The sequence below is a fragment of the Pogona vitticeps genome, chromosome 1 (genome assembly GCF_051106095.1).
Source record: "Pogona vitticeps strain Pit_001003342236 chromosome 1, PviZW2.1, whole genome shotgun sequence".
In the NCBI taxonomy this organism is placed as follows: Eukaryota; Metazoa; Chordata; class Lepidosauria; order Squamata; family Agamidae; genus Pogona; species Pogona vitticeps.
In genome coordinates, this window is record NC_135783.1 from 180,013,774 (window position 1) to 180,030,998 (window position 17,225).

General features: G+C 43.2%; 1 protein-coding gene across 2 annotated transcripts in view; it reads right to left on the minus strand.

The window, feature by feature from the left end:
- NRP2 (neuropilin 2) overlaps positions 1-17,225 on the minus strand; it is a 249,724-nt gene that overhangs the window by 183,556 nt on the left and 48,943 nt on the right. For both annotated transcript variants that reach the window (XM_020780758.3, XM_020780759.3), the window contains exon 2: positions 15,562-15,739. In XM_020780758.3, coding sequence (XP_020636417.3) covers positions 15,562-15,739 — 178 coding nt within the window. The remainder of the gene's footprint in view (positions 1-15,561; positions 15,740-17,225) is intronic.

A 17,225-nucleotide genomic window follows, 5' to 3' on the forward strand; every position in this document is an offset into this window, starting at 1 on the left:
TTAAACCCACACATTTTAAAACAAAAGAGAGGTCACAGTACACAAACCCTAGGAGCCACAGAATGCAAAAATAAATAAATAAATTTTACATTTTAAAATTACAGTCTAATTTTCACATTTAATTTTAATTTAATATTACAGTCTCCTTTTCACATTTTAAAGCCATACTGCAAGACCCATCAGAGCAGAGAAACATAAACCCCCCACACCTAGCCCAAACCCAAGCTGCAAAAACCCTGTACAGTAAATACAGTGTACTCACCCAGAACAGGCAGTCTCTCTGTTTTAAAAAAGTCAAAAATCCAAAAAGCAAAAATTAAAAAAAAGCCAAAAATATATACAGTACGTACAGTGCAGTACCAGGCAGTCTGAAGTCTCTCTCCATATCCACACTCTCTAACCGCTGGGGCGAATGAGGTATAAACAAGCAGCCTCTTCGCTGACCAACAGTTAACTGAAAGTTCAAATTTCCCACTTTCCCCACCTCCCCCGCTTTTTTTTTCTGTTTCTAAGTCGAAGCTCCAGTTGCAAGTCAAAGCAAAATTTTGCGACCAGAGCCATTCGTAAGTCGAAATGGTCGTAAGTAGGGATGTTCATAAGTTGAGGCACCACTGTATTGGAATGCAACCCGTTGCATGTAAAAAGAGCTATCTTGCTTCTGCCCAAAGGCCCAGGCTAGTCCAACATCCTGTTCCCAACCAGGTGCTTCTGGGCAGTCCACAAGCAGCCCAACTCATCCCTAAAGCAACTGGCATTTACTGTAGAGGCCACTGATACCGGAGGCACCATAACTAGCAGCCCTATTTCCCATGAATACGATCAATCCCTCTTTAATTCCTAGATGTGGCCTGTGAGCACCATCATTACATCTTCTGAAAGTAAATTCCATCTTTTAACCATTCCAGATATGTTTTGACATTCTAGATCAGTGGTCCCCAACCTTGGGTAACTCAAGAGTTCTTGGACTGTAATTCCAGAAACCCCCGACCAGCACAGCTGGTGGTGAAGGCTTCTGAGAACTGCAGTCCAAGAACACTTGGGTGACCCAAACCTTAGAACCCTTGTTCTAGATAATGGTTTGAAACCCTAAGGCCATCTGCAGCCATATTTTTGATAAAGTCAGATTTGTGACAGTGGGTTTGGTCAACACTCAACATGTATACAATACATTCATAATTTGGTATTTTAATGAAGGACTATACACTGATTGAGACTGTGCATTACACTTTTTTATCCAGTAAAAGGAGACTCACAAAAACATGTATTGTTTTCGCCTCTTACAAAAATACATATTGTTTTAGATCTGTTCTAGGCTTATCCCATAATATCTATGCAGTAACAATTTAGCGATCTACATCTGCCGTGTAGATGCTGTTTTGGAGCAGTCCTGTAACATATGTGCTCAGAACATGCACATGTAAATACAACAGTGCATATATCGATTGATGGTATATGGCAGCACATCAGGACAAGCTGTATCTTCTTTTTTGGGGTCTCTTCCAGTTCTGCAGTTCTAAGATGATGCTGATAGTGCTGCTGCTGCTGCTGATAATGATGATGATTTCCCTGGCATGCTCTTAAAAGCACTCTTGGTTGGTTCTTTTCCCAAATGAAATTAGAGAACACCTTTTGCCAAGGTACCTATATGTAGTCGTTACTGAAATTAGGACACTACCCATTAAAAAAGGAAATTGGGGAAGGACAAGCATGTTGGTAGCCATAACTCTGCCTAAGCAAGACACGTTTAGTGCTTAATTATTTGTTTAAACTGATTGTGAAGAATATGGTTGGAATGACACTCTTCCTAGATTCCCCCTTCCATATAAAACTTCCAGATAATTAATAGAGTGATGTCCAGGAAATAATCGTTTTGCCCAAGATTTACAATCCAAGAAATGTCCATCCATTTAAGCAACAATATAATGCCACTCCACACTATTGAAAGCTTTTTCTGCCTCAATGAACATCCATGCAACATTTTCCTTTGTCTGGCTACCCCTGTTAATTATGGATAGGGCTCTTCTAGTGCTGCTGGGGAACTGTCATCCTGCGGTAAGATCAAGCTGATCACAATATGTATTGTTACGAATTATCTTATTTAACCCTTTGGTCCACAGAAATGTAAGTTAAATCCTAGTTTGCTTTGCTATCATCATTGTCTGGTTTATACAAAACCGTACATCTTGTATAATGTAAGCAGTCTGGAAACTGTCATATTTCAAAGTTGGAATGAAAGAATCAGAAAAAGTTTTAGAACATTCTGCTGGTAAAACAAAAACATTTGGACTACCTTCGGTCTGAGCTTTTACCTGATCTAATCAATCTATTCCCCACCTACTGTTGGATATAAGTATTTATTGATATCGTTTCATATAGAAGTATCCAGATCTTGCAAAATGCTTCTAACAATTCTCCTATCAGGAGCACCGCGGTGAAATATAATTTTATAAAATATAATGAATGAGTGATCAATTTTGCATTATTCTGTGTTGATCTTTGCCTCTTATTATTCCTCAGAGACAATAATTTTTTTGTGTGTATATACTTTTGAAATAAAATCAGCTAGTGATTTGTCTCTTTCACACATAACTCTTTTTCAAATAATTGTTTCAGAAATCTTAATTCTTTTCCAGTTTTGTATATGTCAGTGATGTCTATTTCATGCATAGATCTAGCTTATAAAACCTGCAATGTTCAGTGAAATTTCTTTGGAGAAGCACTTTAGAATTCAGTAGGACTTACCTCTGAGTTGATTTTTGTGTGTGAATATACTGCAAAAGGGCTAGAGTAAACTACCTTTTTATGAACAGACTCCATATATTTGATTTTATAATGCTCGATTTTGTTTATTCTCCTCACATTGCCAAGTAAAGTCAGTTGATAAGTTTGGTTCACAACGCTGTCTAAAGTTTGCATCTTAAATCGGCTTCCAGGTGAAATATACTGTAGGTGTAAATATGACCTAGAAGTATCCATTCAGTTTTTCACTCAGTTCCTGAAAACAATTCTGAATTGTTAAACAAACAAATCTCACTTTCTAATTTCTTTTAGTCCCTGAAGTTGCTTATTCAATATTGACACACACGTACAATTTGAAAACTGCAAGACTGCTCCCAACAATGTTATAGAATAAGAAGATTTGTGTCACATGGAAACCACTTGTTTTCAGCTTGAAAACACACACACAATGCACTCCTCAAGTCAGAGAGAGAGTGAGAGGATAAATAATATGTTTACATACCTTTATATGCATGATTTATATTTCTAGCAGCTTTCCCCGTTCTAAAGTTAAGTTTATATTATTTCCCAAGTGTTTATGCATGAACTAATTCATCAATTTTCAAAACACTGACTAATTATCTACCAGTAATTGCTCCCTCAACTGCTTTTTGACCTCTGCTGATGGGAAGAAGGCCATTTGCAACGTTGTGTTCTTATGTGGGAGGGCCAAAGTTGGGGAGTCTAAAAGTACAGTATAAGCATCTGCTGGTGTTTTGATGTGCAGTCAAGTCATAGCCATACTTCAGTGATTCACTCTTTTTTCTTTGGCTTCCCTCAATTTAAAATATATATAAAAAGGAAGAGCAAAAATATATACAGTGGTCCCTCGTTTAGCGAGTGCACCGTATAGCGATGTTTCCATATAGTGATCCCTTTTTCGGGATCGCTATACGGAAACATACCCGATCTTCGCAATGGGGAAAACCCGCATTGCGAAGATTGGGTATTGCGGCGGCCATTTTGGAGCCGCCGAACAGCTGATCGGCGGTTCCAAAATGGCCGCCAGAAGCCCGGAAATGGCTGCCAGCAGCCGTTTTCGCGCCCTGCCCTCACTTAGCGAGGGCGCGAAAATGGCTGCCGGCAAGGGGAATCCTCGCTGAACGGGTAAGTAAGCAAGGTATTGGAACGCATTAAACTAAGTTTAATGCTTTTCAATACGTTTCCCCTACCCGTTTAGCGACGATTCCGCATAGCGAGGGTTAGTCCAGAACAGATTAACCTCGCTATGCGGGGCACCACTGTATATAAAAAGGAAGAGCAAAAATCCATGTGTATGCAAAACTGCCATGGAACAAGTTCCTGCTCTTATACCATTTGAAGCAGTGGTCCCCAGCCTTGGGCCTCCAGATGTTCTCGGACTTCAACTCCCAGAAATCCTGGCCAGCAGAGGCGGTGGTGAAGGCTTCTGGGAGATGTAGTCCAAGAACATCTGGAGGCCCAACGTTGGGGACCACTGATTTGAAGTACAGTAGGATTCCCCTATCTATGGGATCAATATACGCTGATTCACTTATCTGCTGCCTGAAAGTACTAAATGAAAAAACCCAGAAATATGTATTTGTATGCATTTCTAAGAAAAGGCCACTAGAGGGAGACAGAGACCATGCAATGCACGCTGTTCAATACTCTTATGTTTTTGGCATCTGCAGGGAAGAAGGAACTGATCCCTCATGGATACTGCAGTCCTACCATACCTTTGCATAATGTTACTCTTAATTCCTTAATACTCCCCCGACACCCAGCAATATCTCTAGCTCTGGAGGACTCGAAATGCCAGACTTAGATGATCTCTGCACAACAGCCCTATAAACAATCCACTTTTTATTTATTTTCTTTTTCCTTTCATGGTATAACATAACTTTCAGTTACTTTTCCAGTTAGAGGGCTGTCATCTCACTAAATGGAGGAGGAGGAGGAGAGTCACGTGGCTGCAGCACTGGCTTGTCCTGCTCCCTCCAACCCTATTGTACATGTTGGAAAAAAGTACGTTCCACAACACACAGCAGTTGCGCCTCAGCGGCTTGTAGCTTTTGTAGACATTTCTTTCTTTTTGAGTAACCGAAATGCAATTAAAACGTCATTCGGGATCCTGCACTGGACAAAAGGCATCCGGAATTTGAAGATATTCAGCAAAAACAGAACGAGGGGTTGGACGGAGTTGTAGGGAATCAGAAGGTCATTAACAAAGCTTGAAACGATGCCCTGCTTTGCCTCTGAGAAGCAGCACCCCAGGCTTTGAAGATATTCCATGAAGGGAGAAGGCGCAGCTCTGAGCAGAAACGTCTGCTAGTGAAATCAAGTCCAACAACACGACTTTCATCAAGGAAAGGCGATCCATGGGGTATCTGAAATATCTGCACCAAAGAAACTCTCAGCCCAGCCTAGTTCAGGCGCAGAGTTCACACAAGCCATCTGGAAGAAGTTGCTTGTACACCTCAGTGCTAAATCCGTTTAGCCAGGAATAGGAGTCTCTAATTTCATTGAATCTCATCACTCTGGAACAAAAATGATATAGATCATAGCCTGTTTCATTTAGTTTCCCTTCTATGAAATCAGGGCAGAAATGCTATATAAATGCAGAAGTGACACGCTGGGCAGCAGCATATGTCGAAGTCTTTGAAGTAATCTGATACACAGCCCTAAGAAGTGGGTTTTTTTTTTCTTTCTGTTTCTTAGGTCCAGAGGTGGGAAGCCAGGCCAAAACAATAAGGCCCCAATATATCCAGAGCTAAAACAACACTGCTCTCGGGTCTGATCTCTTAATTTCAATTTGTTTTGTTTTGGTTACATGAAATGCCTCCTCCTGTACAGATTTGCCCACTGCCTCCAATCTCAGGGCCTTGAAACAAGAATCCTTAAGGAACCACATTATCTCAGGGAAAGAAGAAAGAGACTGGGTTTGGAATCAATGCTGTTAATATACTCTGGAGGCAGCTGATCTCTTTTCCAGGATCAAGACAGCACTTCTAAAGCACAGCGGATGCTGTGGCTAATGCATAAAGGCTGCTCTCTGAATCCTCAAAGTACTGGCCTTTTGAGATTTGTCCACTATACCTGAAGATTTTGCACGGGTTTCTTGCAGTAATTCGCACTGCATCCTGTTTTTGTTTTAAAACCGAGAGAGCGAGAAAGAGAGAGTGTGTGCAGAGTGCAATCTTGCCTGTGGGATTTCATGTTCGTTCTTCTCTTCACATGATCTCTTTAGCCACAGCCATGGCAATCTCCCACCACTTTCTCTCCAAAGAACCACCATCCGGAGAGATGGTGTCGTGGATTCTCCCTGACATGTCACCACCAGAGGGGGCTGCAAGCTGCCGCTGCGGAAGCCACAGAGGCACCCCATGTGAGGGACCCAGCAGAATGTGAGGCTGTGGAGGAGACAGGATGTCCGCTGGGTTGCTCATAATTCAATTGAATGTCATGTTCACTAAATGATGACGAAGGAAAACATGCTGGGTGGGTGATCGTGGATCCCTCTTTGAAATGTCTTTATTTCAGTGTGGAAGAGAGGCTGTTTCACTACTGATGTAGCAGGAGCCTGTTTAGACAAGACAGACTCGGGATGAAAAAGCCCACCAAACACCCCACACGACCCTTCAGCGTCATGATGATTAGTCTAGTGTAGAACAGTGGGTGGCACATTTCAGCGGCATTAATTCAGAAACTGGAGCGTTTGGGGGTTGAGAAAGAGAATACATGCATATGGAAGCAAAAAAAAAAAACCCCGAAATGTGAACGATGCAGTGGGAGGGAGCGGGCGGGTGGAGAAGGTGGGCCTTCCATGGAGCGATTCCCATACTGATGAGGCTTCAGAGTCGGAAACTCTCAAATCGAGCAGCAGGGCAAAGGCTCAGGAAGCAGCAATTATAGAAACCCTGGCAGGACAGCTACGTGACCAAGTGGATCTCTTTCTGCTGGGGGAGGAAGGGGGGGAGGAATAAGTCATCATCATAATCATCATCGTGATCATCACTCAACTCCTGGTTCAAGTCTCTCTGCTGGGTCAAAAATAAATCTCAGGCACGAGCAGGGCAGCAGGACTTTGCCCGACGAGGATGTGACAGAATGGCAACCTTTCAAGAAAAGCAGCACGCTCCGTTCAAATGAGAAGCCCCCTTCCCGGTTCAAATAGCAGATACCCAAATCCCACAGCGTGGGGCCCGAGGAGCAGTGATAGGAAAAATGGCAGCTGCACTCGCTGGGGAAACGGCAAGCAGACGGGGGCTATTACAGTTATTTCCGAATAGTTTGGCAGGCCTCTAATCAGAGCTTCTGTTCCCCTTTCCCCTTTCGCTCTCGGTTGACTGCTGTGTCATTGCTTCTGAAGGGCAGCCGAGCAGACAATGGCTCAGCTTCCAGCCTCCCTTTCGGAAAAATGCTCATCCCGCAAGTATTGAAGGGTCCCGGCTGTGCCTACTGTCACAAATACACACACAGGGCGCAAGGATGGAAGGAAGCCAATTTTCTTGGGTTCTGAAGTGCTTTCCAAAAACTAAGACGCTTTCCTGGAGCAGAAGCGAAGCAGTGGGGGCGAAAGAGGCTTTGATTGTGCCCAATGATCCTTTCCCTAATGGGGAAGGCAAATGCAGAATCTTTCGCTAATGGGGGGGGGGACACAGAAATACACGCGGAGCCTGGACAATATTTCTGTTTCTGATAACCACTCCCAGAATCTTCAGCTCCCTGGCTGGCTGGGGGATTCTGGGAGTTGCAATTGAAAAAGGTAATTCTTTCCCCCAAGCTCTGAATGCAAAGACACACACACACACAACCACACACACACACACACACAACCACACACACACACACACACAAAATGGATGAACAAGCCTCCACATCACAGGGATGAAAATGGAATGATGAATATATTTAGCCCTTTGTACACAATTTTTAAAACACACAACTGCCACTCTGCAAATCACACCTCAGCCCAAAGGTAAGGCAAGCCTAATACGAGAATGAGAGTCGCCCCAAAGACTTGTCAGTTTTGATCTTACCATTAGCCAGTTACAGATATTCCTTTTGAAAAATATTTTTAATGAACATTCACTTTTACATTCTCTTTCATCCCCAGTTGCAACTTCACTGGCAACCCTTCCCTCTCTTCACCCCTGCCTATTAAATCCCCCCCCCAAAAAAATTAACCACACAGGCAGAGGCGGCTTTTGGTCAGGCCAAGGGAGGCCCCTCACTCTGGAGCAGCAGCGGGAGGCATTATTGTTGTGCAAGACCATGGGGGGGGGCCCACAGAGGCACGTGGGTAACCCCACCAAAACAGGGATCATACAGAGAAGGGGATAATAACACCATGTTGCCAAGCCAATCAGATCTGCTAGGCTGTTAAAACAGAACACCTGCCATGTGAGAAGCCAGCATCTTCAAGGCTATCCGTTGGCAGCTGATAGTGATGCAGAATCAGCTATATTTGGTGGAGGGGAGGGTCACGTAAAAGGACCAAAAATACAACTATCTCAGCCAGTCCAAGCTGTGGAAGACAATATATATTTGGCTTCTGTCTCACTTAGCTTCTGCATTCCTTGCCTGAAACTCTTACCTACCTGCCATTCTTGGATTGTCCTTTGGCCATGCCCCTGCCTGCGCCTCGAGTGGTCATTTGGCTTTGGATGCCTGCGTATTCTTGTGTAACTTCCTTACGATTGTCCTATGTTTGGAAACAGACCGGCCTTTATGGCCCAGTTTCTAGCACTTGTCACCTGCAAATGTAAATTTATCTTCTGCCCACATTTGGTAGCATGGAAGTTGTGTTGCATCTAAACAAGGCACCTTTTGAACCAGGTTGCCCAACTAACTGCTGAAGCAGCCTCTCTGCAAGCCCAGGCGAATAATCTACAGGTGATGTTATCACGGCAATGTGCAAGTGTCCAGTCCCTCCTCCAGAGAAGTTTCATGGCTTTCCAGATGGATGCTCTGCTTCCCCAATAAACTGTGATTTGTCTGTGAAGCAGCTCTGCCCTGAAGACCTCCTGGATGACCAGGTTAAAGTGGGTGTTGTGATTAGTCTATGGGACCTGCTGCTAAGTGGGCCATTGCCCTACTAGTTGCACCAACACAACCTGGCAAGTTAGAGACAGCTGAACAACAGCTGGTGCCTTCAGCAAGGCAGAGAGTTTATCGCCATATATCCAAGGTGTTGTCAGATGTTAGCTCAGGACCTGGAAGTGGAATAAAGCAGCCCTCATGGATGAACTTCAGCCAGAACTGGTTGACAAAGTGTTCAATGAGCTAACTTGAGGAGACTGGCCTAGACTTGATACAGCTCTGTCTCAGGATCAATGGGTGGCCAGGCAGCTGTTGTCCGGGGTGCTGTGAAATGACTCACAGGGGGAGGCTGATGCAACCACCTCCCAAACAGGGTCTCCTGTCAATCCTTCTGTATGGCTGCCACTAGGAAGTCCTGACCATCTCACCCTGCTGACTATGGCTATAATAATTATCAGGGTCTTCAGCAATCTCATACACAGGGACTTTGCATGCCAGCACAATGTTTCCACCTGGCCCCTGGAGATGTTCCTCATGGTTGAAAGTACTGACCACAGGTCTTTGACCTTCAGTCCTTCTTCATGGAGGCTGAGTCCCTTATCCTAGAGGTCTAGGGGTGCTCATAATCATTCTCTCTGCTGGCCATACCACATTTCTTGATATTCTTAGAATGACCTGTCTTTTACGACCTTTGCATCTCCTGGTCCCAAAATGAATAGTGTTTTCATCAGACTACTGCCTCAAACCCTTTGGCCAAAACAATTGAAAACCATCACAGAGTGCAAACCTTGATCTTCAAGTAATTTATGTGCTAGCTTTCGACTCTTGCCTATTCTTGTGTTACTCTTTGAGGACTGCCCTGTGTTTGAACCTAGACTGGCCTTCATTGCCCCATTTCTGGCACTTGCCACCTGCAAATGTAACAACTGGATGTCAATTCACAAAAAGCTCTCCTCATATGCACAGGTGCATGCAAGAGCCAATGTGGTGTGCAAGACAAAGATTAAGACTCAGGAGACTCAGTACAAATTTTCCACCTTATACAAATATAGCATGGGAAGGCAATGGTAAAGTACTCCTTGAACATCTCACATATTCAAAAATCCGATTAGAGCCATCTTTTGTGGAGTGATTCAGCTGTGCTGAAAATAGGGCATCTTTAAGGGTCAGGCTATCTTTGAAAGACAAAGATTCCTATATTGTGACAAATTTAACATGCAAATTATATGCAACCATATTAAGGGCCCAGTTCAGCAAGGCAATATAACATAATTAAGTACAAACAGGTTTTACAGTAATGTGCAGTGCAGAGCAAGATGCTAGGTAAAAAGATATCTTTTTAACCACTTTGCATATGCAAATAGTTAAAAGGACAAATCAGATTCTAACAGTGCAAGCCTACTTGTGAGCAGATTAATCCCCTTCCTCCCAGGTAAGTGGAGTTAGCAGCCTGAGCCTTTCAAATGCAAACATGTCAGATTTAACTATGTTTAAATGCCCCAAGTTCAAGCTGACAACATTAACCACAAATAAATTATGCAGACCTTCTACACTAAGCTTTTCTTGCTACTATGGTCACATCAGTCTCCGCATGGAGCATTTCTGAGCAATCTCGATGACGACGACGATGACAATAATGAAAAAGAATATTCTCAAATGCCAGGAAGACTACCACCTGCCCCATCATTTAATGAAATCTGATTCTTTTTGCATGCCTGCTTAGTTTAGTTGCCTTTTAAGCGTGTTTAACTTCCTGCTGACAGTGAGAAGCTGTACTATATATGTATTTCTCATGATTGTTTCAAAGTAGCTCATAGGCGGTCGGTCACCTCTGCAGCAAAGAAGCAGACAAAGAGATGAAATGTATACACTGAACTTGATGTTGGGGCAAGAGGGCTTCCACAGCCCCTCCATGATCTGGATGACATTAGGGATGGGGCCATATGTCCCCTGGTAACATATGGGACCAAGCCATAATACGTGGTGGAAATTTTTGCCCCCTCTCTCTTTTTTTTTATAAAGAAAAGGCTTCACCATCCCGGTCGGTTCCAAGCTTCCAGGAGAGTAAGAAAGGACACGCCCATTCCCTGTGATTATGGGTCACAGAGCAACAATAGTGCAGCTTATCACATGTCCAAGAGGGGGCATTGGCCTCCCCCTCCAACTAGATAACCACCATGAATATGTGGGAGTTTTGTTTGCAACCTCACATAATTCTCTGGGATTTGTGTGACTGGGAGGGACTTTTCTGGGCTGAGGTGATTGTCTGTCTATCCAGCACTAACCAATTGTTCATTTCAGCCTTTGATTTCAAAGAGAGCCCCACCTCTCTGCTGAGGTCTTTTTCTCTTTGGTCTGTTGGCAACAGTTGTTTGCTGTCATTGACCTGTTCAGTCCCTTGCTAAGTATGTGTGCAGTAAAAAAAGCAGCATGCACAAGTCTGTAATTTCAAGCAACTGTAAGTAACAAAACATTTTTTATTCTTTCTCCTACAAATGTCCCAGAGTGAGTTATTGAGACTTTAAATGCTAGTTAATGAGAATGGGATGGACTCTGAAGAGTTGGCAGCTCTTCTAGTCTGCGAGTCTTTGTACCTCTACTGCATAGCAAAAGGGAATTTTACCAGAAATTCAAAACTCTGCAATAGAATAAACAAATGAAGCTTCTTAATTTAAAGGAGTCTACGGAGTTTGATTGTTATGAAATGAGACTCTTATCTCCATGGTTTTCAGTTGTGAAATCTGTTCTATTATGCATTGCCGTTGCTTCTATCAGAATAGGACCTTCAGAAATACATGACATATGACTTCAAACCATGAATTAAAGCATGCTGCTTTGCCTCCAGAAACCTTTGCTCCTTTGAAATGGGAGTGCTGAGCCAGGAGAAAGCAAAAGCAGAGCAGCAACTCTAAATACTGGTATGCTATGCAGACAAAGAAAGCAAAAAAGGCAGACCTAGATGAGGGGTTGGCTTCTAAGCTATCATTAGCACAAACCATGACTAGGTGTGGGGTCTCAGCAGAGCCCATGGTTTTGACAGGGGGGAAAAAATCTCCCTTTGTTGTTTGCACTTGCATTTGATGGTTTCTGCTAGGTTTAAAACACAATTCCAGATACTCCAGGTCACCAGGGTTGAGTTATATTTATCTGAGGCAACATACAAATCTTAAAACAATCCTGTTTCGGAACTCATGAAAAGCTAAAGGGAACAACAACAATTAAAAGCCTGGCTACAGCTATGTACAAATAAAGCCAATTTGACCTCCTCAGGGAAGGAATTCCACAGTCTGGATGCTGCTGGAAAAAAAAGGCTCTGCCTCATTTCCTTGCCAACCTCCCCACTCTTGGAGGTTAGGCATAAAATAGACCCATGTGGTCTCGAACCAAGCGTGGTCTACTCTGAATGGCAGCCGTTCTCTGAAAGGGAGGGGGTGTTTTTGAAGTTGGCACAGCTCTTTGGAGAAGCCACTGAACTTATTTCTTGCTTTAACCAAGTTGTCACCAGCTGCTCCTGTGGAAAGCACCAGGTATCTTCTCTCAGGCTTCAGCATTCAACCACAGTGGAGGACCAGGGCTCAGGAAGAGAGCTAAGAGGGGGACGCTTCCATTATCCAACCTCACCACACACACCCCAGGCCCTTCCTTCTTTTTCTTTCTTTCTTTCTTTCTTTCTTCCTTCCTTCCTTCCTTCCTTCCTTCCCTCCCTCCCTCCCTCCCATTTTTTAAACCAACAAAAGGCCTTTCTAAACTGAAATAGGTCCTTAGAAGGGCAAATGGACCTGCAAAGGGCAAGTCACTCCCATAAGGTTCTAGGAGCACAATTTGATATGCAAGGGTCACAGTAGAAGAAAAATAATTTTAGAGAGTTTGGGGGTAGGGAACCAAGAGGGTCCCGGATGAACAAAAATGCCCCCTGGAATCTCAGGAGTTCCCAATCCCTGGCACAGGTAACCACCAGAGCAATCCTACATTTTTCTGTCCCAAAATAGATCTTAAACATAAGTTGCAGGGGATGCAAAGAATTGCCTTCACACAAAAAGAGGGAAGCAACTTTATGAATTTACCACAATCTTCTGTTAGAATGACGAACAAACATGACAATTTCAGTTTCTCTCAGTTTCTTGTTTTTTTCCAGTCTCAAGTTACTTATAAATCAGTGGGATTTTTTCCAGTTCACATGAAATTTCACACAAATGTTGTGCATACATTTCTTTCTAATGTTGACTATGATGTATATTAGTTTAGTAAGCAATTTCTCAGAATACAATGAATTTTATATCTGATTTTCAATAAAATGTGCCTTTGTCTACTGTTATGCGAGAAGTGCACATCACAAAAAAAACTGCACTGTAGTTCATATATTTTTCTAAAGGGTGATCTAGTTAGGTTCAAAACAAAATGCACACAACAGAAATGTTTTCCTGTTCCTTACTCCTGTAATTACAGTAGATGAAAGGGTATAGACAGTTGCTGCCATCTTTACTGTCTGTACAGTCGAAGAGCTACTGTGTCCCATACCTCTGAAATAAACAGGATTTAAAACCATGGGGAAGGAAGACGGAAGGATTAAACCCAGTTCTAGACAGTCAGAAAAAGCTGTATGTTTTAGACAGTCTCTAGGCTACAGACGTTCAAATAGGGCTGCAAGACCCAAGGGACTACCTCATTAATTCATGCTTTTAATGGTGTTCACTGAAGCTGTTAATTATTTCTTACTAGCTGCTAATTGTTTTTCTTGGACATTGGGCTCCCTGATCTTGCAATCCACCAAGTGTAGTTGAATCTTCCCGATTTCTGAAGAAAAAGAACAAACCCCTTCCATCCTTATGGGGAATTCTATCTAAGGCTTTCTATCTGTGGTCCTCCCAATGTTGTTGCATTATTCCTATCATCCCTTACCCGTGGCTAGGGCTGATGGGAGCTGTAGTTTAATAACCCCTGGAGGACCTGGAGTAATCCAAAGTGACCAGCTGAAGAGGAAGACAAGGCTGTAGCATTAACTGTTCAGAAGAGGAAATACTGTATGAGGAAGTACAGATGTTCTTGCCTTGCATGGGGTCAGTACACTTATTTAATAAATTAAAATAAAATTCCTTCCCTTTTCTGTATCTGGTCCACCTACCATCATCTCCTTACTGCAGGTGAGATTAATGGGGTCACCATGCTCTGAAACAGATTTTCTGCCCCTCATTATAAATCAAGTATAATGTTGAGGGTAGTGGCAACAACAGTGGTCTTTGCCATCAGTATCTTCTTCAACAGCTAAATGCTGCATCATAACACTGTGAAATATTAACACTGAAGTCATAGGAATCAGTTAAATCCATTGCTGTCAAATGTGCGCCAGGGCTTGTTCTCAGCCAGCTGTTGCAATACCCAAGCAGCAATCTCACTGCACTGCCCTGAAAGGAGTTATGCTTCCAGCCTGCCTCACAATTGCCAAGACTGGCATATCTTGAATTAGATCATGAGGCTCTGTTGTAGGGAAGGTCTACAGACTGGTGACTGAGAACATGCTTTGCATGCAGAAGGTCTCAGGTTCAACTTCCAACACCTGCAATTAAAAAGATCAAGTAGCAGAGAGTGGAAGGACTTCTGCCTGAGATTCTGGAGAGTTGCCACCAATTTGAGTCAAGGAAGCCAAATACAGTGGAAGAATAAAGACACACAGAAGGTCATGCTGGGTCACACCAACAGCCTATCTAGTCCAGCATTCTTTTCCCACAATAGACACCCTTCTGTGGAAGGACAGGAGTGCCACCGCACTCTCCAGCTCATATTCCTCACCAGCCGCTGTTGAGAGCTAGCTTGCCTCCAACAACGGTAGACTCTGGCCAGCAGCAACTCCCCAGGATCTCTCTCATTGGGAGTCTTCCTCACTGCCTGTCACCCAATCCATCCTCTGGGAACTGGCCCAGGATGTCCAAGGTATGCACAAGTGCTTAAACACAGAGCCTCAGCCCTTTCCTTATCCTAGTCTGAATTGGGACAAAATGTGTGTTCAGCCTCAAGTTTACAGCTGTGCTAATAAATTGGCTTTGAGCATGCTGTCATAGGTTCCACTGAGCTCAGTGGAATTTAATCCCACATAACATGCTTAGGGCCACAGGAGAGTTGTCTTGTTGCAGCATAGGCCTTCCAACCAAACAGGGATGCTTATAGGATGGAGCTTCATACAGATCCCCTGCAGCTCAGAAGAAGGTAGTTTGCCTGCTTTGCACATCGGATACACAGCGAGTACTTTCTTGTCCATAAGAGAATTGGAGCTACTGACAATGCTTACCTACGTACATGGGTAACATGATGATGCCTGTAGTAAATGTGAAAACTAGGATTAAAAGGCAAAGATATTTTTGGTCCCAGACTATGGCTCCACACACATTCACTGCTAACTTTAATCTACAACCTCCTAGGTTCCAGCATTGCACCACTGGAATTGTGTGTTCATGAAAAACAGATGAGACATACCAAAAGCCCATCAGAGATTCTTGTTTATTAACTATTAACTATGCTCCAAGCCCGATCTATGACACACAGCTGTGCAGAATGGTGTTGTCATTTTCAGTCCCAAAATTCCAACCTACTGTTTATCCACACTCATCCATCCCTCTTATCTTCTGCATCAGTTTTTAAGGATATATTGCACCCATCACGTGATGGGACTGAAGACAGCAGAAACATAACAAACAGGAGAAACAGACTGATTGTCCAAGCCAGGGGAAGTTGGTAGGGAGGAGAGCTGAGGGTGAGGGGGGAAGGACACAAAAAAAAAGCCCTTACTTGCAATCGTGTTTCTCAATTTCAAAGTGAGGGTTGAAGCTGAGGATAATCTTCTGATTGGGTTCTGGGGCGTAAATGATCCATTCACAGTTCTGATGGGAGGGGTAGTCCTGTGGGTAGCCAGGTGAAGTGATGTAGCCGGCATCTTTGGAATTCAAACGGCCTCCACATGACTGACCTGCAAAGAAGGAAACAAAAACAGAACACACCAAAAGCTAAAATAAAAAACCACAGCTGACATTGGTTATGAACTTCAAGCATATTATGGTTTATTCCTCTGGGTTTGTACTAGTGGATGCCTGGAGTACGTGCGTGCGTGGGTGGGTGGGTGTGTTTTAACGTTCTGCAGATTTTTTTTTCCTTTTACAGTCATGTAAGTATCCAAATACTCAACAAATCTCTGGACATGTAAAAGTCCAGATGATAACTGTGCACAATAATCTTCCCCACATTCCACATCTTAGACAGACCAGGGGTGGACGGACAGCTATGAATGGGCTCACCTATGCAGTTTCAGATCAGGGGGGGGTTCCCCTTTCAAACATCCAACAGAGACATCAGATGATTTTGCAAATTAAATGGGAGTGTCTGTATATCCTCCCTTCTGTTAGCTCCTTTACTATAACCCCCTTTTCTAGTTACCCTAACAGTACTTGACAGACAGCATTAGTTCAGTAGAGGCACGTAACTCCAGTTTTGTGCTAGTGGCAAGCTCTTTATTTTGAGGATGGTGTTCATAGCAGCTACAAAGTTGGGACAAAGTACCAGAGTGGACTGACTGCCCCTGTGGAAAAAGAGCCACCAGCCTCCACTGCGTTAGATCCAAACTTCATGCCATACTTGCAAAGTAAGAAAGGAGAGCCCTACTTTATAATATAGAAAAGTGCCAGCTACAGAAGCCAAACTGAATGACTTCAAGGACCTTTGAAAGCTAGACCTCAGGACATTCCTGGTCTTGTCCCTTACTCTGCCCTTCCCTAGCCCCCCATGTCTGTCCTCTCCCCTCTCACAACAATGTGACTGTATATGGATAACTGGATAAAGCGCTCTTATGAACCACCTCCATACTTCAATGCTGGGCAGCCATCTTATGGAAGGAAGAAAAGAAGGAAGCCCTCTAAGGTGGCCAGGCAGACAATGGCTCATATAGTCTCTAGTCCTTTAGAAGAACAAAGTCAGATGAGATGGGAAAAAAGATCAGATTTCTGAAGGCTGGCAAGGCTAGGCATGGCCAAAGACATGCTCTGTCCTATGTTCAGAATTAAACTCTGGAAAAGCAGAAAAGCATTTCATTCTTAAAATAATGTTATCCAAAACAATGTTATCCATTGAAGATGAATAGCCCTCCTCCTTCTTTTAGCAAAAGGATTTGATTTCTTTTAAATATTCATCCCACCTTTCCTCCAAGGGCAATTAAGCAAACGTGTGTTACTGGCCCAAAGTCACACTATATGGGCTTCTTGGCCACATGAGGATTTGAATCCAAACTTTAGGAAAAAGTCTAGTCTAACGTTCTATATCATCAAAAGAGGGTTTCCATGCCCATCAAATATACCAGCCCTACTTAATTTCTATACATCAAATGACAAGTTAGAAATACAAGTGGTTCTCCTGAGTAATGTTTATATCTGATCTCAAACAGTTTCCCTAAATGTTGCCTCTGG